General features: G+C 43.5%; 1 protein-coding gene across 1 annotated transcript in view; it reads left to right on the top strand.

Annotated features, from left to right (window-relative positions):
* Nucleotides 1-528: 528 nt before the first annotated feature.
* ddx52 (DEAD (Asp-Glu-Ala-Asp) box polypeptide 52) overlaps nucleotides 529-24,045 on the top strand; it is a 73,328-nt gene continuing 49,811 nt past the window's right edge. Inside the window, exons 1-9 of the mRNA XM_065005066.1 lie at nucleotides 529-647; nucleotides 1,041-1,242; nucleotides 2,094-2,221; nucleotides 2,319-2,504; nucleotides 3,542-3,685; nucleotides 9,167-9,278; nucleotides 9,422-9,488; nucleotides 14,275-14,478; nucleotides 16,526-16,616. Of these exons, the coding sequence (XP_064861138.1) occupies nucleotides 561-647; nucleotides 1,041-1,242; nucleotides 2,094-2,221; nucleotides 2,319-2,504; nucleotides 3,542-3,685; nucleotides 9,167-9,278; nucleotides 9,422-9,488; nucleotides 14,275-14,478; nucleotides 16,526-16,616 (1,221 nt within the window). The 5' untranslated portion in view covers nucleotides 529-560. The remainder of the gene's footprint in view (nucleotides 648-1,040; nucleotides 1,243-2,093; nucleotides 2,222-2,318; nucleotides 2,505-3,541; nucleotides 3,686-9,166; nucleotides 9,279-9,421; nucleotides 9,489-14,274; nucleotides 14,479-16,525; nucleotides 16,617-24,045) is intronic.

The following is a 24,045-nucleotide window of genomic DNA, read 5'->3' as shown; positions in this document are numbered from 1 at the left end:
TTGTGGCCTTTCTAGGGAGTTTTTCCTAACCACCGTGCTTCTACACCTGCATTTGCTTGCTGTTTGGGGTTTTAGGCTGGGTTTCTGTACAGCACTTTGTGACATCGGCTGATGTAAAAAGGGGTCTTTATAAATACATGTCATTTATTGAGTAAATTGTAAAACATTTAAACTAAATCATTGTTAGGTATTCTGTCTCCATGACACTAGCTGAATGTTTTCTCTCAACTCCTGTCAACTCCTTTTCTCTCAACTCACAACTCCTGTCTCGTTAATTAGAGAGGATCTGTAGAGGACGTAAACACATCACAGTAATAGTAACGTCCTCACGACAAATACTGCCGTTTGAGACATGGAAAATACCAAACGTAACCATGCAAACGAAATACGTTATACTTTGGTTTCCATATTCCACTGATGAGACAATGGCGACACCATGTGGACGCGAGATACAACCACAAACATATCCAGGCTTTATAATCAATCGTCGAATCACCGGTTGGTTTAACTAGACTGGGATCGAGTCGTCATGCCTTTTTTCGCGTCTCCACGCTGTTTCAATGGACGCCTTCGACTTGTTTCGTAAACTCGGAGCCGGAGCGAAATTTGATTTCAAGAGGTTTGGTAAAGATGCCGAACGATTTAAGGTAATGAGGATGATGTCCAATATTTCTCTATTCGTGTTCAGCGAGTAGTATTTGAAGGCTGCAAAGATTTGAGCGGTTCGTTAGCGTGTCTGCCCTCGATCTGTAGAGACACAGTCTAGCTAAGTTAGCTAGTTTCAGGTTTAAAATGAATACATCTCAAACTCAATGTTTCGTTTATTCTCATAAATTGAAGCCCCGGATGATATTATCTATATGTAACTTTCGATTGTTTTGGTTAACTAACATTATTCTGAACGTTTGTAGTGAGATGTATCAGGACATATATCACATTAGGATTTAGCTGGTCTGGGGTATTGCTAGTAGTTGTCTTCGTAGTATACTCTTGTCATTAACAATATTTATATGTATTTATGGTACGTGTGTGCGTTCCAGGTGGTGAGATCTCAAGAGAAAGATGTATCTGACCACTATGGGATCGACTTTTTCGGGACCGGAACAACCCACGGCAACCAGGAGCAGAGAGCGGAGGAGAAGCGAGACGAGGAGGGAGAGGTAGATGCTGCTGCAGGGAAAAGGAAACGACAGGATGAGGAGAAGACTGCAAAGAAGAAAAAGAAAGATACTCAGGCTGAAGGTAGTATTTGGAGGCTTGTGTTCTACAGTGCGGCTGAAGGTAGTATTTGCCCCTTTCTGATTCTCTATTTTTGACACTGAATGTTAAATCTTCAACCAAAACCTAATATTAGATAAAGATAACCTGTGTTTACAAATTGCAAAAAAAGAGTGTACTTATTCAATTAACAAAGTTATGTAACACCCAATGCCCCTGTGTGTAAAAGTAATTGGCCACTTTCACTCAATAACTAGTTGTGCCACCTTTAGCTGTAACAACTCCAACCAAACACTTCCTGTAGTTGTTGATCAGTCCACCTTTAGCTGCAGTGACTCCAACCAACCACTTCCTGTAGTTGTTGATCAGTCCACCTTTAGCTGCAGTGACTCCAAACAAACACTTCCTGTAGTTGTTGATCAGTCCACCTTTAGCTGCAGTGACTCCAACCAACCACTTCCTGTAGTTGTTGATCAGTCCACCTTTAGCTGCAGTGACTCCAACCAACCACTTCCTGTAGTTGTTGATCAGTCCACCTTTAGCTGCAAAGACTCCAACCTAACACTTCCTGTAGTCTCTCACATCGATGTGGAGGAATTTTGGCCCACTCTTCCATGCAGAAATGCTTTAACTCAGTGACATTTTTGGGTTTTCAAGCTTGAAATGCTTGTTTCAAGTCCTGCCACAACATCTCAATTGGGATTAGGTCTGGACTTTGACTTGGCCATTTCCAAAACTTCATGTGTTGCTTTTTGGGCATCTTTCCACAGCGGTGTGTATGTGTGTTGTGTGTTTCAACTGGAGCAGCTTATTGTTGTTTAAAATGACCCATGAATGAATTCAGCGTTCTGATGGTCCCTGTCGTTTTGTTGTAGTGGAGTGTGAGGAGACCGAGGGCATCCTGTGGACCTCCTCTGCAGACAGGAAGTCTAAAGGCTTGAAGGAGGGGAGGGACAGAGACAAGACATCCATGAAGAGACTCCAACACCTCCACCAAGAGAAGGTACACACACACACACACACACACACACACACACACACACACACACACAGCTCTTCGCTCTGTCTACCTGTTGAATCTCATCTCTGTGTGTTGTCAGGTGAACCGTGTCCGTATGCAACATCGTATCAACGTGCATGGCTGTGACGTGCCTGACCCGGTGTGCACCTTCTCCGAGCTGCAGTCCGAGTACGACCTGAACCCACGCGTCCTCCAGAACCTGTCCGCAGCTGGACTCACCATACCCACGCCCATCCAGATGCAGGCTATACCCCTGATGATGCATGTGAGTACACAGAGATGCATCAGTGTATGGATATATAGAATGGAACACAGGGACTGAGTGTGGATATATAGAATGGAACACAGGGACTGAGTGTGGATGTATAGAATGGAACACAGACTGATGAGTGTGGATGTATAGAATGGAACACAGACTGATGAGTGTGGATATATAGAATGGAACACAGACTGATGAGTGTGGATATATAGAATGGAACACAGGGACTGAGTGTGGATATATAGAATGGAACACAGACTGATGAGTGTGGATATATAGAATGGAACACAGGGACTGAGTGTGGATATATAGAATGGAACACAGACTGATGAGTGTGGATATATAGAATGGAACACAGACTGATGAGTGTGGATATATAGAATGGAACACAGGGACTGAGTGTGGATGTATAGAATGGAACACAGACTGATGAGTGTGGATATATAGAATGGAACACAGACTGATGAGTGTGGATATATAGAATGGAACACAGACTGTTGAGTGTGGATATATAGAATGGAACACAGACTGATGAGTGTGGATATATAGAATGGAACACAGGGACTGAGTGTGGATATATAGAATGGAACACAGACTGTTGAGTGTGGATATATAGAATGGAACACAGACTGATGAGTGTGGATATATAGAATGGAACACAGACTGATGAGTGTGGATATATAGAATGGAACACAGGGACTGAGTGTATGGATATATAGAATGGAACACAGACTGATGAGTGTGGATATATAAAATGGAACACAGACTGATGAGTGTGGATATATAGAATGGAACACAGACTGATGAGTGTGGATATATAGAATGGAACACAGACTGATGAGTGTGGATATATAGAATGGAACACAGACTGATGAGTGTGGATATATAGAATGGAACACAGGGACTGAGTGTGGATATATAGAATGGAACACAGACTGATGAGTGTGGATGTATAGAATGGAACACAGGGACTGAGTGTGGATATATAGAATGGAACCCTAAATAAAATCATTGTATGCATCTCTCTCTCACCCCTCTCCCAGGGTCGTGAGTTGTTGGCGTGTGCTCCGACAGGTTCGGGGAAGACTCTAGCGTTCTGTCTCCCTCTCCTGACACACCTGAAACAGCCTGCTAACCTCGGCATCAGAGCTCTGGTCATCTCTCCCACCAGGGAACTGGCCAGCCAGGTACACACACACATATAGAAGCGTTTGGTCCTCATGCCTCATAAACAAATCCATGTCTTGTGGCCGTTGTGCCCTTGGGGTGAGTATAATAATAATTTCCTGCTCTCAATCGCCCGTGCTCCTCTCACCTCTCACTCACCAGGCTCTCTCAGATATCGCAATTCTTATTAGCCAATGCCGGCACTTGATCGGGTCCTTGTCACAGGCATTGCAGCTTGGAAGTAGGTTACGCGTGAAGACGTCCTCACCGGGGGAGGCCACACACGTCCTCATTGAATTCCGAGGCGCGTATTGAAGATGATAGAACTGTCCACATTTGACTTTCCGTCAGCCGTGAGGAACGAACGCTGTCGATCTAGTATCCATCAGGGTACAACAGTTGACCTCGTCTATTGGTCAGCTTGTCCTTCTGTGTGACAAATACATCTTGCAAACATAGTCAGGGAGAGTTGTGGTAACGATAGACCCCAAACTAATACAACCACTATATATATATATATATCAAATCACTTTTAAAAGCAATGAGATTCATGCAGCATGACATTTAGCTTAAGCACAGCGATGTGCACACGGCAGTAGGCTATAAACGCACATGTTATAAAATTCAATTACCGGAAAACACCGTTCTCAAAAGTGCACTGCAAATGAAGATAGTAATGAAGATATCCTTTAACCCTACAGTATACTGCTGTTACTGTCTATCTATCCTTAAACCCTACCTACAGTATACTGCTGTTACTGTCTATTATCTATCCTTTACCCCTACCTACAGTATACTGCTGTTACTGTCTATCTATCCTTAAACCCTACCTACAGTATACTGCTGTTACTGTCTATTATCTATCCTTTACCCCTACCTACAGTATACTGCTGTTACTGTCTATTATCTATCCTTTACCCCTACCTACAGTATACTGCTGTTAATGTCTATTATCTATCCTTTACCCCTACCTACAGTATACTGCTGTTACTGTCTATTATCTATCCTTTACCCCTACCTACAGTATACTGATGTTACTGTCTATTATCTATCCTTTACCCCTACCTACAGTATACTGCTGTTACTGTCTATTATCTATCCTTTACCCCTACCTACAGTATACTGCTGCTACTGTCTATTATCTATCCTTTACCCCTACCTACAGTATACTGCTGTTACTGTCTATTATCTATCCTTTCCCCCTACATACAGTATACTGCTGTTACTGTCTATTATCTATCCTTTACCCCTACCTACAGTATACTGCTGTTACTGTCTATTATCTATCCTTTACCCCTACCTACAGTATACTGCTGTTACTGTCTATTACCTATCCTTTACCCCTACCTACAGTATACTGCTGTTACTGTCTATTATCTATCCTTTACCCCTACCTACAGTATACTGCTGTTACTGTCTATTATCTATCCTTTACCCCTACCTACAGTATACTGCTGTTACTGTCTATTATCTATCCTTTACCCCTACCTACAGTATACTGCTGTTACTGTCTATTATCTATCCTTTACCCCTACCTACAGTATACTGCTGTTACTGTCTATTATCTATCCTTTACCCCTACAGTATACTGCTGTTACTGTCTATTATCTATCCTTTACCCCTACCTACAGTATACTGCTGTTACTGTCTATTACCTATCCTTTACCCCTACCTACAGTATACTGTCTATTATCTATCCTTTACCCCTACCTACAGTATACTGTCTATTATCTATCCTTTACCCTACCTACAGTATACTGTCTATTATCTATCCTTTACCCCTACCTACAGTATACTGCTGTTACTGTCTATTATCTATCCTTTACCCCTACCTACAGTATACTGTCTATTATCTATCCTTTACCCCTACCTACAGTATACTGCTGTTACTGTCTATCTATCCTTTACCCATACCTACAGTATACTGCTGCTACTGTCTATTATCTATCCTTTACCCCTACCTACAGTATACTGCTGTTACTGTCTATTATCTATCCTTTACCCCTACCTACAGTATACTGCTGTTACTGTCTATTATCTATCCTTTACCCCTACCTACAGTATACTGCTGTTACTGTCTATTATCTATCCTTTACCCCTACCTACAGTATACTGCTGTTACTGTCTATTATCTATCCTACCTACAGTATACTGCTGTTACTGTCTATTATCTATCCTTTACCCCTACCTACAGTATACTGCTGTTACTGTCTATTATCTATCCTTTACCCTACCTACAGTATACTGCTGTTACTGTCTATTATCTATCCTTTACCCCTACCTACAGTATACTGATGTTACTGTCTATTATCTATCCTTAAACCCTACCTACAGTATACTGCTGTTACTGTCTATTATCTATCCTTTACCCCTACCTACAGTATACTGCTGTTACTGTCTATTATCTATCCTTATACCCTACCTACAGTATACTGCTGTTACTGTCTATTATCTATCCTTTACCCCTACCTACAGTATACTGCTGTTACTGTCTATTATCTATCCTTTACCCCTACCTACAGTATACTGCTGTTACTGTCTATTATCTATCCTTTACCCCTACCTACAGTATACTGCTGTTACTGTCTATTATCTATCCTTTACCCCTACCTACAGTATACTGCTGTTACTGTCTATTATCTATCCTTTACCCCTACCTACAGTATACTGCTGTTACTGTCTATTATCTATCCTTTACCCCTACCTACAGTATACTGCTGTTACTGTCTATTATCTATCCTTTACCCCTACCTACAGTATACTGCTGTTACTGTCTATTATCTATCCTTTACCCCTACCTACAGTATACTGCTGTTACTGTCTATTATCTATCCTTTACCCCTACCTACAGTATACTGCTGTTACTGTCTATTATCTATCCTTTACCCCTACCTACAGTATACTGTCTATTATCTATCCTTTACCCCTACCTACAGTATACTGCTGTTACTGTCTATTATCTATCCTTTACCCCTACCTACAGTATACTGTCTATTATCTATCCTTTACCCCTACCTACAGTATACTGCTGTTACTGTCTATTATCTATCCTTTACCCCTACCTACAGTATACTGCTGTTACTGTCTATTATCTATCCTTTACCCCTACCTACAGTATACTGCTGTTACTGTCTATCTATCCTTTACCCCTACCTACAGTATACTGCTGTTACTGTCTATTATCTATCCTTTACCCCTACCTACAGTATACTGCTGTTACTGTCTATTATCTATCCTTTACCCCTACCTACAGTATACTGCTGTTACTGTCTATCTATCCTTTACCCCTACCTACAGTATACTGCTGTTACTGTCTATCTATCCTTAAACCCTACCTACAGTATACTGCTGTTACTGTCTATTATCTATCCTTTACCCCTACCTACAGTATACTGCTGTTACTGTCTATTACCTATCCTTTACCCCTACCTACAGTATACTGCTGTTACTGTCTATTATCTATCCTTTACCCCTACCTACAGTATACTGCTGTTACTGTCTATTATCTATCCTTTACCCTACCTACAGTATACTGCTGTTACTGTCTATTATCTATCCTTTACCCCTACCTACAGTATACTGCTGTTACTGTCTATTATCTATCCTTTACCCCTACCTACAGTATACTGCTGTTACTGTCTACTATATATCCTTTACCCCTACCTACAGTATACTGCTGTTACTGTCTATTATCTATCCTTTACCCCTACCTACAGTATACTGCTGTTACTGTCTATTATCTATCCTTTACCCCTACCTACAGTATACTGCTGTTACTGTCTATTATCTATCCTTTACCCCTACCTACAGTATACTGCTGTTACTGTCTATTATCTATCCTTTACCCCTACCTACAGTATACTGCTGTTACTGTCTATTATCTATCCTTTACCCCTACCTACAGTATACTGATGTTACTGTCTATTATCTATCCTTTACCCCTACCTACAGTATACTGCTGTTACTGTCTATTATCTATCCTGTACCCCTACCTACAGTATACTGCTGTTACTGTCTATTATCTATCCTTTACCCCTACCTACAGTATACTGCTGTTACTGTCTATTATCTATCCTTTACCCCTACCTACAGTATACTGGTGTTACTGTCTATTATCTATCCTACCTATTTGTACGTACCTCATACCCCTGCATGTCCACTTGGTACCTGTACTACATGTTTTTAGCCAACTTATTGTTAGTCGTTGTGTATTTTTATTCCTGGGGTTATAATTGTTCTATTTCTCTCTGCATTGTTGGGAAGGGCCTGTCGGTAAACATGTCATAGTCTACACCTGTTGTTTACCAAGCATGTGACAAGTACAATTTGATTTGACGTTGTTGCATGTGCTTTTTTATGCTGTGTTAGAATGTTGTGTTGCTATGTTAGAATGTTGTGTTGCTATGTTGCTATGTAGAATGTTGTGTTGCTATGTTAGAATGTTGTGTTGCTATGTTAGAATGTTGTGTTAGAATGTTGTGTTGCTGTGTTAGAATGTTGTGTTGCTATGTTAGAATGTTGTGTTAGAATGTTGTGTTAGAATGTTGTGTTAGAATGTTGTGTTGCTGTGTTAGAATGTTGTGTTGCTCTGTTAGAATGTTGTTGCTGTGTTAGAATGTTGTTGCTCTGTTAGAATGTTGTTGCTGTGTTAGAATGTTGTTGCTGTGTTAGAATGTTGTTGCTGTGTTAGAATGTTGTTGCGGTGTTAGAATGTTGTTGCGGTGTTAGAATGTTGTGTTGCTGTGTTAGAATGTTGTGTTGCTATGTTAGAATGTTGTGTTAGAATGTTGTGTTGCTGTGTTAGAATGTTGTTGCTGTGTTAGAATGTTGTTGCTGTGTTAGAATGTTGTGTTGCTGTGTTAGAATGTTGTTGCTGTGTTAGAATGTTGTTGCTGTGTTAGAATGTTGTGTTGCTGTGTTAGAATGTTGTTGCTGTGTTAGAATGTTGTTGCTGTGTTAGAATGTTGTTGCTGTGTTAGAATGTTGTTGCTGTGTTAGAATGTTGTTGCGGTGTTAGAATGTTGTTGCGGTGTTAGAATGTTGTGTTGCTGTGTTAGAATGTTGTGTTGCTATGTTAGAATGTTGTGTTAGAATGTTGTGTTGCTGTGTTGTTGAATGTTGTTGCTGTGTTAGAATGTTGTTGCTGTGTTAGAATGTTGTGTTGCTGTGTTAGAATGTTGTTGCTGTGTTAGAATGTTGTTGCTGTGTTAGAATGTTGTGTTGCTGTGTTAGAATGTTGTGTTGCTGTGTTAGAATGTTGTGTTGCTGTGTTAGAATGTTGTGTTGCTATGTTAGAATGTTGTGTTGCTATGTTAGAATGTTGTGTTGCTGTGTTAGAATGTTGTGTTAGAATGTTGTGTGTTAGAATGTTGTGTTGCTGTGTTAGAATGTTGTGTTGCTGTGTTAGAATGTTGTGTTGTTAGAATGTTGTGTTGCTGTGTTAGAATGTTGTGTTGTTACAATGTTGTGTTATGATGTTACAATGTTGTGTTGTTGTGTAGACCCACAGGGAGTTGGTGCGTCTGTCGGAGGGCGTCGGGTTCAGAGTTCACATACTAGACAAGGCCTCCATGGCAGCCAGGAAATACGTTCCCAGCTCTCACAAGAAATCCGGTACAAAGACAATATTCAAATGATCTGTAAAATGCGCTGGGACCTGTTTACTAATGAGACCGAGACCAGCACAACAGCCCTCACTCATTTTCTATTTGTTTTGTCCCTCCCCCCTCTCTCTCCCCCTCTCTCTCTCTGTCTAGATATTCTGATCAGTACCCCCAATAGACTGGTGTTCCTCCTGAAGCAGGATGCTATAGACCTCAGCAGGTCAGCTCCCTCTGTGTCTGTCGGCTTTATGTTGGTTGAGGGCTATTGTAATAGGTTTTGTTTGTCAATACTGTGTGTGTTAAACGCATCCACACATATTATTAACTATACCCGTGGAGACCAGAAGTCAAAACATTTGACCAACTGGGTTCACAAGGTCAAATAATATTTCTAAGTTGTTTAGGGTTAAGGTTAGAATTAGGGTTAGGAGCTAAGGTTAGAGTTAGGGTTATGTTTTGTGGTTAGGGGAAATAGGATTTAGAATGGGACAGGATTGTATGCCCCCATAAGGTTCAAATCAAATCAAATTTTATTTGTCACGTACACATGGTTAGCAGATGTTAATGCGAGTGTAGCGAAATGCTTGTGCTTCTAGTTCCGACAATGCAGTGATAACCAACAAGTAATCTAACTAACAATTCCAAAACTACTGTCTTATACACAGTGTAAGGGGATAAGGAATATGTACATAAGGATATATGAATGAGTGATGGTACAGAGCAGCATACAGTAGATGGTATCGAGTACAGTATATACATATGAGATGAGTATGTAGACAAAGTAAACAAAGTGGCATAGTTAAAGTGGCTAGTGACATAAGAATGCAGTCGATGATCTAGAGTACAGTATATGCATATGAGATGAATAATGTAGGGTAAGTAACATTATATAAGGTAGCATTGTTTAAAGTGGCTAGTGATATATTTACATAATTTCCCATCAATTCCCATTATTAAAGTGGCTGGAGTTGGGTCAGTGTCAATGACAGTGTGTTGGCAGCAGTCATTCAATGTTAGTGGTGGCTGTTTAACAGTCTGATGGCCTTGAGGTAGAAGCTGTTTTTCAGTCTCTCGGTCCCAGCTTTGATGCACCTGTACTGACCTCGCCTTCTGGATGATAGCGGGGTGAACAGGCAGTGGTTCGGGTGGTTGATGTCCTTGATGATCTTTATGGCCTTCCTGTAACATCGGGTGGTGTAGGTGTCCTGGAGGGCAGGTAGTTTGCCCCGGTGATGCGTTGTGCAGACCTCACTACCCTCTGGAGAGCCTTACGGTTGAGGGCAGAGCAGTTGCCGTACCAGGCGGTGATACAGCCCGCCAGGATGCTCTCGATTGTGCATCTGTAGAAGTTTGTGAGTGCTTTTGGTGACAAGCCGAATTTCTTCAGCCTCCTGAGGTTGAAGAGGCGCTGCTGCGCCTTCTTCACTGCAGCTGTCAGAGTGAGTGGACCAATTCAGTTTGTCTGTGATGTGTATGCCGAGGAACTTAAAACTTGCTACCCTCTCCACTACTGATCCATCGATGTGGATAGGGGGTGTTCCCTCTGCTGTTTCCTGAAGTCCACAATCATCTCCTTAGTTTTGTTGACGTTGAGTGTGAGGTTATTTTCCTGACACCACACTCCGAGGGCCCTCACCTCCTCCCTGTAGGCCGTCTCGTCGTTGTTGGTAATCAAGCCTACCACTGTTGTGTCGTCCGCAAACTTGATGATTGAGTTGGAGCGTGCATGGCCACGCAGTCGTGGGTGAACAGGGAGTACAGGAGAGGGCTCAGAACGCACCCTTGTGGGGCCCCGTGTTGAGGATCAGCGGGGAGGAGATGTTGTTGCCTACCCTCACCACCTGGGGGCGGCCCGTCAGGAAGTCAGTACCCAGTTGCACAGGGGCGGGGTCGAGACCCAGGGTCTCGAGCTTGATGACGAGCTTGGAGGGTACTATGGTGTTGAATGCCGAGCTGTAGTCGATGAACAGCATTCTCACATAGGTATTCCTCTTGTCCAGGTGGGTTAGGGCAGTGTGCAGTGTGGTTGAGATTGCATCGTCTGTGGACCTATTTGGGCGGTAAGCAAATTGGAGTGGGTCTAGGGTGTCAGGTAGGGTGGAGGTGATATGGTCCTTGACTAGTCTCTCAAAGCACTTCATGATGACGGAAGTGAGTGCTACGGGGCGGTAGTCGTTTAGCTCAGTTACCTTAGCTTTCTTGGGAACAGGAACAATGGTGGCCCTCTTGAAGCATGTGGGAACAGCAGACTGGTATAGGGATTGATTGAATATGTCCGTAAACACACCGGCCAGCTGGTCTGCGCATGCTCTGAGGGCGCGGCTGGGGATGCCGTCTGGGCCTGCAGCCTTGCGAGGTTAACACGTTTAAATGTCTTACTCACCTCGGCTGCAGTGAAGGAGAGACCGCATGTTTTCGTTGCAGGCCGTGTCAGTGGCACTGTATTGTCCTCAAAGCGGGCAAAAAGTTATTTAGTCTGCCTGGGAGCAAGACATCCTGGTCCGTGACTGGGCTGGGTTTCTTCTTGTAGTCCGTGATTGACTGTAGACCCTGCCACATGCCTCTTGTGTCTGAGCCATTGAATTGAGATTCCACTTTGTCTCTGTACTGACGCTTAGCTTGTTTAATAGCCTTGCGGAGGGAATAGCTGCATTGTTTATATTCGGACATATTACCAGACACCTTGCCCTGATTAAAAGCAGTGGTTCGCGCTTTCAGTTTCACGCGAATGCTGCCATCAATCCACGGTTTCTGGTTTGGGAATGTTTTTATCGTTGCTATGGGAACGACATCTTCGACGCACGTTCTAATGAACTCGCACACCGAATCAGCGTATTCGTCAATATTTCCATCTGACCTTGTCTGAAACATGTCCCAGTCCACGTGATGGAAGCAGTCTTGGAGTGTGGAGTCAGCTTGGTCTGACCAGCGTTGGACAGACCTCAGCGTGGGAGCCTCTTGTTTTAGTTTCTGCCTGTAGGCAGGGATCAGCAAAATGGAGTCGTGGTCAGCTTTTCCGAAAGGGGGGCGGGGCAGGGCCTTATATGCGTCGCGGAAGTTAGAGTAACAATGATCCAAGGTTTTACCACCCCTGGTTGCGCAATCGATATGCTGGTAAAATTTAGGGAGTCTTGTTTTCAGATTAGCTTTGTTAAAATCCCCAGCTACAATGAATGCAGCCTCCGGATAAATGGTTTCCAGTTAGTTTGGGCTGGGCGATATGACCAAAATATATCACTGTTTAAAAAAAATGTTAGTCCTAAAAGTCCTTAATGTGCTTTGAGTAATGACCCCCAGGGTGGCAACAATCATTCTACGTGATTTCAATGGGTCTTTCTCCTTTCTGTTTTATACTGTTCAATTCAAACCAAAAACATTTTCATACATTTCTGTGTTTCATTCATTTCCACATTGCCGTAAGACTGGCCACAAATACTAGGCCTTATTTATAACCAAATGTTGCAATTGATTTAGAGCATAAAACACTGATGAACCGTTGGAACCATGGCAATAGAAGGATTATTCTAATTCTATAGTTAGAATATAAATAATGGTGGGCACTTTGAATACAGTGTTGTTTGACATGACAACGAATGAAAATGCCAGGGAGGAATTATTGTGACAGGGTAGGAACCAAAGTGTTGATAAGTGTTTCCTAGGGGACCCTATAATCTTTGGCTACATTTAAATGTTTCTTCATGTAGCCGACATATTAATGCTATAACTATTCCTCTTTGATTTAGAAGATATTTTTTTTTTTCCCCGCAAACTTGCTAAGAACTTTGCAGATGTAAGAAACAAACTAATAGTGTAATTACGGAACGCTAGTGGATTTATATTAAGAAGCAAAGTGAAAACAACATTGTCGCACGTGCTACGTAGAACCCCGCAGTGGTGGTGTCATAATACCCATAAAACCTAGTGGTCAAACAGGGAAATGGTTCCTTTGTTTTTCCACCATTCATTTTGTATTTATTTTTTAGAAACACTTAAATTAAGGGCTGTGTTTCATGTAGTCGTGACGTTTTGATGACCGTGTATCTCTCTCGGACAAGGTGACTTTTATCAATACATTCGGCTCTATTTACTTTCGGATTCTAAAATGCTAATTTGCATCAAAGTAGACATTATGCAAGACTACAAATCCCTGCAAGCTCCTGCACGTCATCTCTATCTGGCACCTTTGCTAACATATTGTCAATTTAAAACTTGCACAAGTTTTCACAGAATTGTCCATTTTTTAAGAAATGTAGCCAATTTGATTCATTACTACATATAGCTAACATTAGATAGTTAATCCAGACATTCTTACCTTTGCCTCGATTCGGCTAGATCATGGTGGCATTTGTAGTTCTTTATATTAGCCACATTAGCAGCTAATTGCAGTTTCATTTTTGGCGAGTTAATACAGGCGAAAAGTCTCCTTGTAAACCTACGAGAAACATATCCCTTATTTTAAGTGTTTCTAAAATAAAAAATGTATTGTGAAAAAACAATGGAACCATTTCCCTGTTTGACCACTAGGCTTTGTGGGGATTATGACTCATACTGTGGTACTCGATTGACCATGCAGACTGAACACAAGTGTCTCTGGGCAAGTAACATCAAAATGCGCTCCTTGAGTGACAGGGGGGCGTGGCTAGAAAGTGGCATGGCGAGAGACGACCCAAGTAGCCAAGTCAACTATAAAAACGGACGTTACACACAGCGTATCACATTTAACAAACCAAACGTTCAAATATCGTTATAGAAGGTAAAGTAAAAACCCAAACCGGTCCCTGCATCAATATCTGTATAGTAAAATATGGTATACCACCCCAAGTCTAGCTACAGCCAATCAGCCATCACAACCTGCTGGCTCTGAAAGCTGTGTTTAAGACAAGACATTTACAGACATTTACAGCCCTAAGGTTAGTTATACAAGACTGTTGTTGGGTCTGATATGTTGGTCAAGGGCTGTCGTAGCAGGGTTTGTTAATACTGTGTGTGTGTGTGTGTGTGCTCAGTGTGGAATGGTTGGTGGTGGATGAGAGCGATAAGCTGTTTGAGGATGGTCGTAGTGGCTTCAGAGAGCAGCTAGCAGCAGTGTTCCAGGCGTGTTCCTCTCCGCGGGTCAGACGAGCGCTCTACAGTGCTACCTGTGCTCCAGACGTGGAACAGTGGTGTCGCCTCAACCTCGACAACCTGGTCTCTGTCAACATTGGACACAGGTACTCCACTACCCACAGTCCCCTGTTCTACAATACTCCACTACCCACAGTCCCCTGTTCTACTATACTCCACTACCCACAGTCTCCTGTTCTACGATACTACACTACCCACAGTCCCCTGTTCTACGATACTACACTACCCACAGTCCCCTGTTCTACTATACTACACTACCCACAGTCCCCTGTTCTACTATACTACACTACCCACAGTCCCCTGTTCTACTATACTACACTACCCACAGTCCCTGTTCTACTATACTACACTACCCACAGTCCCCTGTTCTACAATACTACACTACCCACAGTCCCCTGTTATACAATACTACACTACCCACAGTCCCCTGTTCTAGTATACTACACTACCCACAGTCCCCTGTTCTACTATACTACACTACCCACAGTCCCCTGTTCTACTATACTACACTACCCACAGTCCCCTGTTCTACTATACTACACTACCCACAGTCCCCTGTTCTACTATACTACACTACCCACAGTCCCCTGTTCTACTATACTACACTACCCACAGTCCCCTGTTCTACTACACTACCCACAGTCCCCTGTTCTACTACACTACCCACAGTCCCCTGTTCTACTACACTACCCACAGTCCCCTGTTCTACTACACTAGTCCCTGTTCTACTACACTACCCACAGTCCCCTGTTCTACAATACTACACTACCCACAGTCCCTGTTCTACTATACTATACTACCCACAGTCCCTGTTCTACTATACTACACTACCCACAGTCCCCTGTTCTACTATACTACACTACCCACAGTCCCTGTTCTACTATACTACACTACCCACAGTCCCCTGTTCTACTATACTACACTACCCACAGTCCCCTGTTCTACTATACTACACTACCCACAGTCCCTGTTCTACAATACTACACTACCCACAGTCCCTGTTCTAGTATACTACACTACCCACAGTCCCTGTTCTAGTATACTACACTACCCACAGTCCCTTGTTCTAGTATACTACACTACCCACAGTCCCTGTTCTAGTATACTACACTACCCACAGTCCCCTGTTCTACTACACTACCCACAGTCCCTGTTCTACTACACTACCCACAGTCCCTGTTCTACTATACTACACTACCCACAGTCCCTGTTCTACTATACTACACTACCCACAGTCCCCTGTTCTAGTATACTACACTACCCACAGTCCCCTGTTCTACTACACTACCCACAGTCCCCTGTTCTACTACACTACCCACAGTCCCCTGTTCTACTACACTACCCACAGTCCCTGTTCTACAATACTACACTACCCACAGTCCCTGTTCTACTATACTATACTACCCACAGTCCCCTGTTCTACTATACTACACTACCCACAGTCCCCTGTTCTACTATACTACACTACCCACAGTCCCCTGTTCTACTATACTACACTACCCACAGTCCCCTGTTCTACTATACTACACTACCCACAGTCCCCTGTTCTACAATACTACACTACCCACAGTCCCCTGTTCTAGTATACTACACTACCCACAGTCCCCTGTTCTAGTATACTACACTACCCACAGTCCCTTGTTCTAGTATACTACACTACCCACAGTCCCCTGTTCTAGTATACTACAGTCCCCTGTTCTAGTATACTACACTACCCACAGTCCCCTGTTCTACTATACTACACTACCCACAGTCCCCTGTTCTACTATACTACACTACCCACAGTCCCCTGTTCTACTATACTACACTACCCACAGTCCCCTGTTCTACTATACTACACTACCCACAGTCCCCTGTTCTACTATACTACACTACCCACAGTCCCCTGTTCTAGTACACTACACTACCCACAGTCCCCTGTTCTACTATACTACACTACCCACAGTCCCCTGTTCTACTATACTACACTACCCACAGTCCCCTGTTCTACTATACTACACTACCCACAGTCCCCTGTTCTACTATACTACACTACCCACAGTCCCCTGTTCTACTATACTACACTACCCGTAACTGCCCTCTCTAACTGTATCCCCTCTAAAAGAGTTTCAAAACGATTGTGTGTGTTCTCAGGAACTCTGCAGTAGAGACAGTAGAACAGGAGCTGCTGTTTGTTGGAACGGAGAACGGGAAGTTACTGGCCGTGAGGGACATCATCAAAAAGGTACCTTCCCAAATACATCTAATCAAATGTTATTAGTCGAATGCAACAGGTGTAGTAGACCTCACAGGTGTAGTAGACCTCACAGGTGTAGTAGACCTCACAGGTGTAGTAGACCTCACAGGTGTAGTAGACCTTACAGTGAAATGCCGAATACAACAGGTGTAGTAGACCTTACAGTGAAATGCTGAATACAACAGGTGTAGTAGACCTCACAGTGAAATGCTGAATACAACAGGTGTAGTAGACCTCACAGTGAAATGCTGAATACAACAAGTGTAGTAGACCTTACAGTGAAATGCTGAATACAACAGGTGTAGTAGACCTCACAGTGAAATGCTGAATACAACAGGTGTAGTAGACCTCACAGTGAAATGCTGAATACAACAGGTGTAGTAGACCTTACAGTGAAATGCTGAATACAACAGGTGTAGTAGACCTCACAGTGAAATGCTGAATACAACAGGTGTAGTAGACCTTACAGTGAAATGCTGAATACAACAGGTGTAGTAGACCTTACAGTGAAATGCTGAATACAACAGGTGTAGTAGACCTTACAGTGAAATGCTGAATACAACAGGTGTAGTAGACCTCACAGGTGTAGTAGACCTCACAGGTGTAGTAGACCTCACAGGTGTAGTAGACCTTACAGTGAAATGCTGAATACAACAGGTGTAGTAGACCTCACAGGTGTAGTAGACCTCACAGCTGTAGTAGACCTCACAGGTGTAGTAGACCTCACAGGTGTAGTAGACCTTACAGTGAAATGCCGAATACAACAGGTGTAGTAGACCTTACAGTGAAATGCTGAATACAACAGGTGTAGTAGACCTCACAGTGAAATGCTGAATACAACAGGTGTAGTAGACCTCACAATGAAATGCTGAATACAACAGGTGTAGTAGACCTTACAGTGAAATGCTGAATACAACAGGTGTAGTAGACCTTACAGTGAAATGCTGAATACAACAGGTGTAGTAGACCTCACAGGGAAATGCTGAATACAACAGGTGTAGGTAGACCTCACAGTGAAATGCTGAATACAACAGGTGTAGTAGACCTTACCGTGAAATGCTGAATACAACAGGTGTAGTAGACCTCACAGTGAAATACTGAATACAACAGGTGTAGTAGACCTTACAGTGAAATGCTGAATACAACAGGTGTAGTAGACCTTACAGTGAAATGCTGAATACAACAGGTGTAGTAGTCCTTACAGGTGTAGTAGACCTCACAGTGAAATACTGAATACAACAGGTGTAGTAGACCTCACAGTGAAATACTGAATACAACAGGTGTAGTAGACCTCACAGTGAAATACTGTATACAACAGGTGTAGTAGACCTCACAGTGAAATGCTGAATACAACAGGTGTAGTAGACCTCACAGTGAAATGCTGAATACAACAGGTGTAGTAGACCTCACAGTGAAATGCTGAATACAACAGGTGTAGTAGACCTCACAGTGAAATGCTGAATACAACAGGTGTAGTAGACCTCACAGTGAAATCCTGAATACAACAGGTGTAGTAGACCTCACAGTGAAATGCTGAATACAACAGGTGTAGTAGACCTCACAGTGAAATACTGTATACAACAGGTGTAGTAGACCTCACAGTGAAATGCTGAATACAACAGGTGTAGTAGACCTCACAGTGAAATGCTGAATACAACAGGTGTAGTAGACCTCACAGTGAAATGCTGAATACAACAGGTGTAGTAGACCTCACAGTGAAATGCTGAATACAACGGGTGTAGTAGTCCTTACAGGTGTAGTAGACCTTACAGTGAAATGCGTACTTACAAGCTCTTAACCAACAATGCAGTTTAAAAAAACCTCAAACAAATCAAATTAATTAAATTAAAGAGCAGCAGTAAAATAACAATAGCGAGACTATATACAGGAGCATTTCTGAGTCGATGTGCGGGGGCACCGGTTAGTTGAGGTAATGTGTACATGTAGGGAGAGTTATTAAGGTGACTATTCGTACAACATAACAACAGAGTAGCAGCGGTGTAAAGGGGGGGGCATTGCCAATAGTCTGGGTAGCCATTTCGATTAGATGTTCAGGAGTTTTATGGCATGGGGGTAGAGGCTGTTAAGAAGCCTCTTGGATCTAGACTTGGTGCTCCGGTACCGCTTGCCGTGTGGTAGCAGAGAGAACAGTCTATGACTAAGGTGGCTGGGGTCTTTGACAATTTGTAGGGCCTTCCTCTGACACCACCTGGTGTAGAGGTCCTGGATGGCAGGCAGCTTAGCCCCAGTGATGTACTGGGCCGTACGCACTGTAGTGCCTTGCGGTCGAAGGCCAAGCAGTTGCCATACCAGGCAGTGATGCAACCAGTTATGATGCTCTCGATGGTGCAGCTGTTGAACCTTTTGAGGATCTGAGGACCCATGCCAAATCTTTTCAGATTCCTGAGGTTTTGTCATGCCCTCTTCACAACTGTCTTGGTGTGTTTGGACCATTCTAGTTTGTTGATGTGGACGCCAAGGAACTTGAAGCTCTCAACCTGCTCTACTGCAGCCTCGTCTATGAGAATGGGGGTGTGCTCGGTCCTCTTTTTCCTGTAGTCCACAATCAGCTCCTTTGTCTTGCTCACGTTGAGGATAGAGGTTGTTGTCGTGCACCGCATGTTGGAGTTGTCTGGCCATGCAGTCATGAGTGAACAGGGAGTACAGGAGGGGACTGAGCACGCACCCCTGAGGGCCCTGTGTTGAGGATCGGAGTGGAGGATGCGTTGTTACCTACCCTTACTACCTGGGGCGGCCTGTCAGGAAGTCCAGGATCCAGTTGCAGAGCGAGGTGTTTAGTCCCAGGGTTCTTAGCTTAGTGATGAGCTTTGAGGGCACTATGGTGTTGAACGCTGAGCTGTAGTCAATGAACAGCATTCTCACATAGGTGTTCCTTTGGTCCAGGTGGGAACGGTCAATGTGGAGTGCAATAGAGATTGCATCATCTGCGGATCTGTTGGGGTGGTATGCGGTGGAGTGGGTCTAGGGTTTCTGGGATAATGGTGTTGATGTGAGCCATGACCAGCCTTTCAAAGCATTTCATGGATACAGATTTGAGTGCTACGGGTCAGTAGTCATTTAGGCAGGTTACCGTAGTGTTCTTGGTACAGGGTGTTACGCACGCCTCTAAGAAGAGGGAACGCAACACCCTGCTACAACTCAACTCCCCGTTAACTTAGTGTTCTTGGGCGCAGGGACTATGGTGGTCTGCTTAAAACAGGTTGGTACGACAGACTCAGACAGGGAGACATTGAAAATGTCAGTGAAGACACTTGTGAGTTGGTCAAAGCATGCTCACAGTACACTTCCTGGTTATCCGTCTGGCCCTGTGAATGTTGACCTATTTGAACCTGTTTGGGGTAGGGGGCAGCATTTTCACTTTTGGATAAATAGCGTGCCCAAACTGAACTGCCTCCTACTCTGTCCCAGATCCTAATATATGCATATTATTATTAGTATTGGATAGAACACACTCTGAAGTTTCTAAAACTGTTTGAATCATGTCTGTGAGTATAACAGAACTTATTTAGCAGGCAAAACCCAGAGGACAAACCATTCAGATCTTTTTTTTGTTTTGAGGTCACTGTTTTTTTCAATATGTTTTCATGGGGAATCCAGAATTCTAAACGACTTTCCTGCAGTTCCTACCGCTTCCACTGGATGTCACCAGTTTGTAGAAATTGGTTGATGTTTTTCCTTTGTGTAATGAAGAAGTACCATAGCTCAGAACGAGAGTCACTTCATGTGTACCTTTTGATAGTGGCGCTTAACCAGAAAAGTAGCGTCAGTTTGTTTTGCTCCTGTATTGAACACAGATCATCCCGTCTTCAATTTGATCGATTATATACGTTTAGCCAAGTTTACAGGTAACTTTTGAGATATTTTGTAGCGACGTTGTGTAAGTTGGAAGCAGTGTTTTCTGGATCAAACGCGCCAAATAAATTGACATTTTGGATATTTTTCGACCGAATTAATCTAACAAAAGGACCATTTGTGATGTTTATGGGACATATTGGAGTGCCAACAAAAGAAGCTCGTCAAAGGTAAGGCATGAATTATATTTTATTTCTGCGTTTTGTGTCGCGCCTGCAGAGTTGAAATATGCTTCTCTCTCTTTGTTTACTGTTGTGCTATCATCAGATAATAGCATCTTATGCTTTTGCCGAAAAGCCTTTTTGAAATCTGACATGTTGGCTGGATTCACAACGAGTGTCGCTTTAATTTATCTTGCATGTGTAATTTAATGAAAGTTTGATTTTTATAGAAATGTTTTGAATTTGGCGCTCTGCATTTTCCCTGGCTATTGGCCATGTGGGACGCAAGCGTTAAGGTCTTACTCACATCGGCTGCGGAGAGTGTGATCACACTGTCTTTCGGGAACAGCTGATGCTCTCATGCATGTTTTAGTGTTATTTTCCTCGAAGCAAGCATAGAAGTAATTTAGCTCGTCTGGTAGGCTCGTGTCACTGGGCAGCTCTCGGCTGTGCTTCCCTTTGTAGTCTGTAATGGTTTGCAAGCCCTGTCACATCCGACGAGCGTCAGAGCCGGTGTAGTACGATTCGATCTTAGTCCTGTATTGACCCTTTGCCTGTGATCGTTGGTCGCAGGGCATAGCGGGATTTCTTCTACGCTTTCAGGTTAGAGTCCCGCTCCTTGAAAGTGGCAGCTCTAGCCTGTAGCTCAGTGAGGATGTTGCCTGTAATCCATGGCTTCTGGTTGGGGTACGTACGTACGGTCACTGTGGGGATGACGTCATCGATATCCTTATTGATGAAGCCAATGACTGACGTGGTGTATTCCTCAATGCCATCGGAGTAATTCTGGAACTTATTCCAGTCTGTGACAGCAAAACAGTCCTGTAGCTTAGCATCTGCTTCATCTGAACACTTGTTTTTATTTATCTACTCACTGGTTCGTCCTGCTTTAATTTTTGCATGTAAGCAGGAATCAGGAGGATATAATTATGGTCAGATTTGCCAAATGGAGGGTGAGGGAGAGCTTTTGTACATTTCTCTGTGTGTGGAGTAAAGGTGGTTCAGAGTTTGTTTTTTGTTTTCCTCTGATTGCACATTTAACATGCTGATAGAAATTTGGTAAAATGGATTTCAGTTTCCCTGCATTAAAGTCCCCGGCCACTAGGAGCGCCGCTTCTGGGTGAGTTTTCTTGTATTGGTCGTTCAGCACCAGAAGGGGTAGTGATATGGAGGACTAACTGATGTATTGGTAGTTCAGCACCAGAAGGGGTAGTGATATGGAGGACTAACTGATGCAGGGGATGTATTGGTCGTTCAGCACCAGAAGGGGTAGTGATATGGAGGACTAACTGATGTATTGGTCGTTCAGCACCAGAAGGGGTAGTGATATGGAGGACTAACTGATGCAGGGGATGTATTGGTAGTTCAGCACCAGAAGGGGTAGTGATATGGAGGACTAACTGATGCAGGGGATGTATTGGTCGTTCAGCACCAGAAGGGGTAGTGATATGGAGGACTAACTGATGTATTGGTCGTTCAGCACCAGAAGGGGTAGTGATATTGATGTATTGGTAGTTCAGCACCAGAAGGGGTAGTGATATGGAGGACTAACTGATGTATTGGTAGTTCAGCACCAGAAGGGGTAGTGATATGGAGGACTAACTGATGCAGGGGATGTATTGGTCGTTCAGCACCAGAAGGGGTAGTGATATGGAGGACTAACTGATGTATTGGTAGTTCAGCACCAGAAGGGGTAGTGATATGGAGGACTAACTGATGCAGGGGATGTATTGGTAACTGTTCAGCACCAGAAGGGGTAGTGATATGGAGGACTAACTGATGTATTGGTCGTTCAGCACCAGAAGGGGTAGTGATATGGAGGACTAACTGATGCAGGGGATGTATTGGTCGTTCAGCACCAGAAGGGGTAGTGATATGGAGGACTAACTGATGCAGGGGATGTATTGGTAGTTCAGCACCAGAAGGTTTCAGCACCAGAAGGGTAGTGATATGGAGGACTAACTGATGCAGGGGATGTATTGGTAGTTCAGCACCAGAAGGGGTAGTGATATGGAGGACTAACTGATGCAGAAGGGGGGATGACTATTGGTAGTTCAGCACCAGAAGGGGTAGTGATATGGAGGACTAACTGATGTATTGGTCGTTCAGCACCAGAAGGGGTAGTGATATGGAGGACTAACTGATGTATTGGTAGTTCAGCACCAGAAGGGGTAGTGATATGGAGGACTAACTGATGTATTGGTAGTTCAGCACCAGAAGGGGTAGTGATATGGAGGACTAACTGATGCAGGGGATGTATTGGTAGTTCAGCACCATGAGTGGTAGTTCAGCACCAGAAGGGGTAGTGATATGGAGGACTAACTGATGCAGGGGATGTATTGGTCGTTCAGCACCAGAAGGGGTAGTGATATGGAGGACTAACTGATGTATTGGTCGTTCAGCACCAGAAGGGGTAGTGATATGGAGGACTAACTGCAGGGGATGTATTGGTAGTTCAGCACCAGAAGGGGTAGTGATATGGAGGACTAACTGATGATGTATTGGTAGTTCAGCACCAGAAGGGGTAGTGATATGGAGGACTAACTGATGTATTGGTAGTTCAGCACCAGAAGGGGTAGTGATATGGAGGACTAACTGATGTATTGGTAGTTCAGCACCAGAAGGGGTAGTGATATGGAGGACTAACTGATGCAGGGGATGTATTGGTAGTTCAGCACCAGAAGGGGTAGTGATATGGAGGACTAACTGATGTATTGGTAGTTCAGCACCAGAAGGGGTAGTGATATGGAGGACTAACTGATGATCAGCACCATGGAGGGATGTATTGGTTGTTCAGCACCAGAAGGGGTAGTGATATGGAGGACTAACTGATGTATTGGTAGTTCAGCACCAGAAGGGGTAGTGATATGGAGGACTAACTGATGCAGGGGATGTATTGGTCGTTCAGCACCAGAAGGGGTAGTGATATGGAGGACTAACTGATGTATTGGTAGTTCAGCACCAGAAGGGGTAGTGATATGGAGGACTAACTGCAGGGGATGTATTGGTAGTTCAGCACCAGAAGGGGTAGTGATATGGAGGACTAACTGATGCAGGGATGTATTGGTAGTTCAGCACCAGAAGGGGTAGTGATATGGAGGACTAACTGATGCAGGGGATGTATTGGTCGTTCAGCACCAGAAGGGGTAGTGATATGGAGGACTAACTGATGTATTGGTTGTTCAGCACCAGAAGGGGTAGTGATATGGAGGACTAACTGATGCAGGGGATGTATTGGTTGTTCAGCACCAGAAGGGGTAGTGATATGGAGGACTAACTGATGCAGTGGATGTATTGGTAGTTCAGCACCAGAAGGGTAGTGATATGGAGGACTAACTGATGTATTGGTAGTTCAGCACCAGAAGGGGTAGTGATATGGAGGA

The sequence above is a fragment of the Oncorhynchus nerka genome, linkage group LG19, assembly GCF_034236695.1.
Source record: "Oncorhynchus nerka isolate Pitt River linkage group LG19, Oner_Uvic_2.0, whole genome shotgun sequence".
NCBI classification, from domain to species: Eukaryota; Metazoa; Chordata; class Actinopteri; order Salmoniformes; family Salmonidae; genus Oncorhynchus; species Oncorhynchus nerka.
This window is presented reverse-complemented; position numbering and strand designations above follow the sequence as displayed.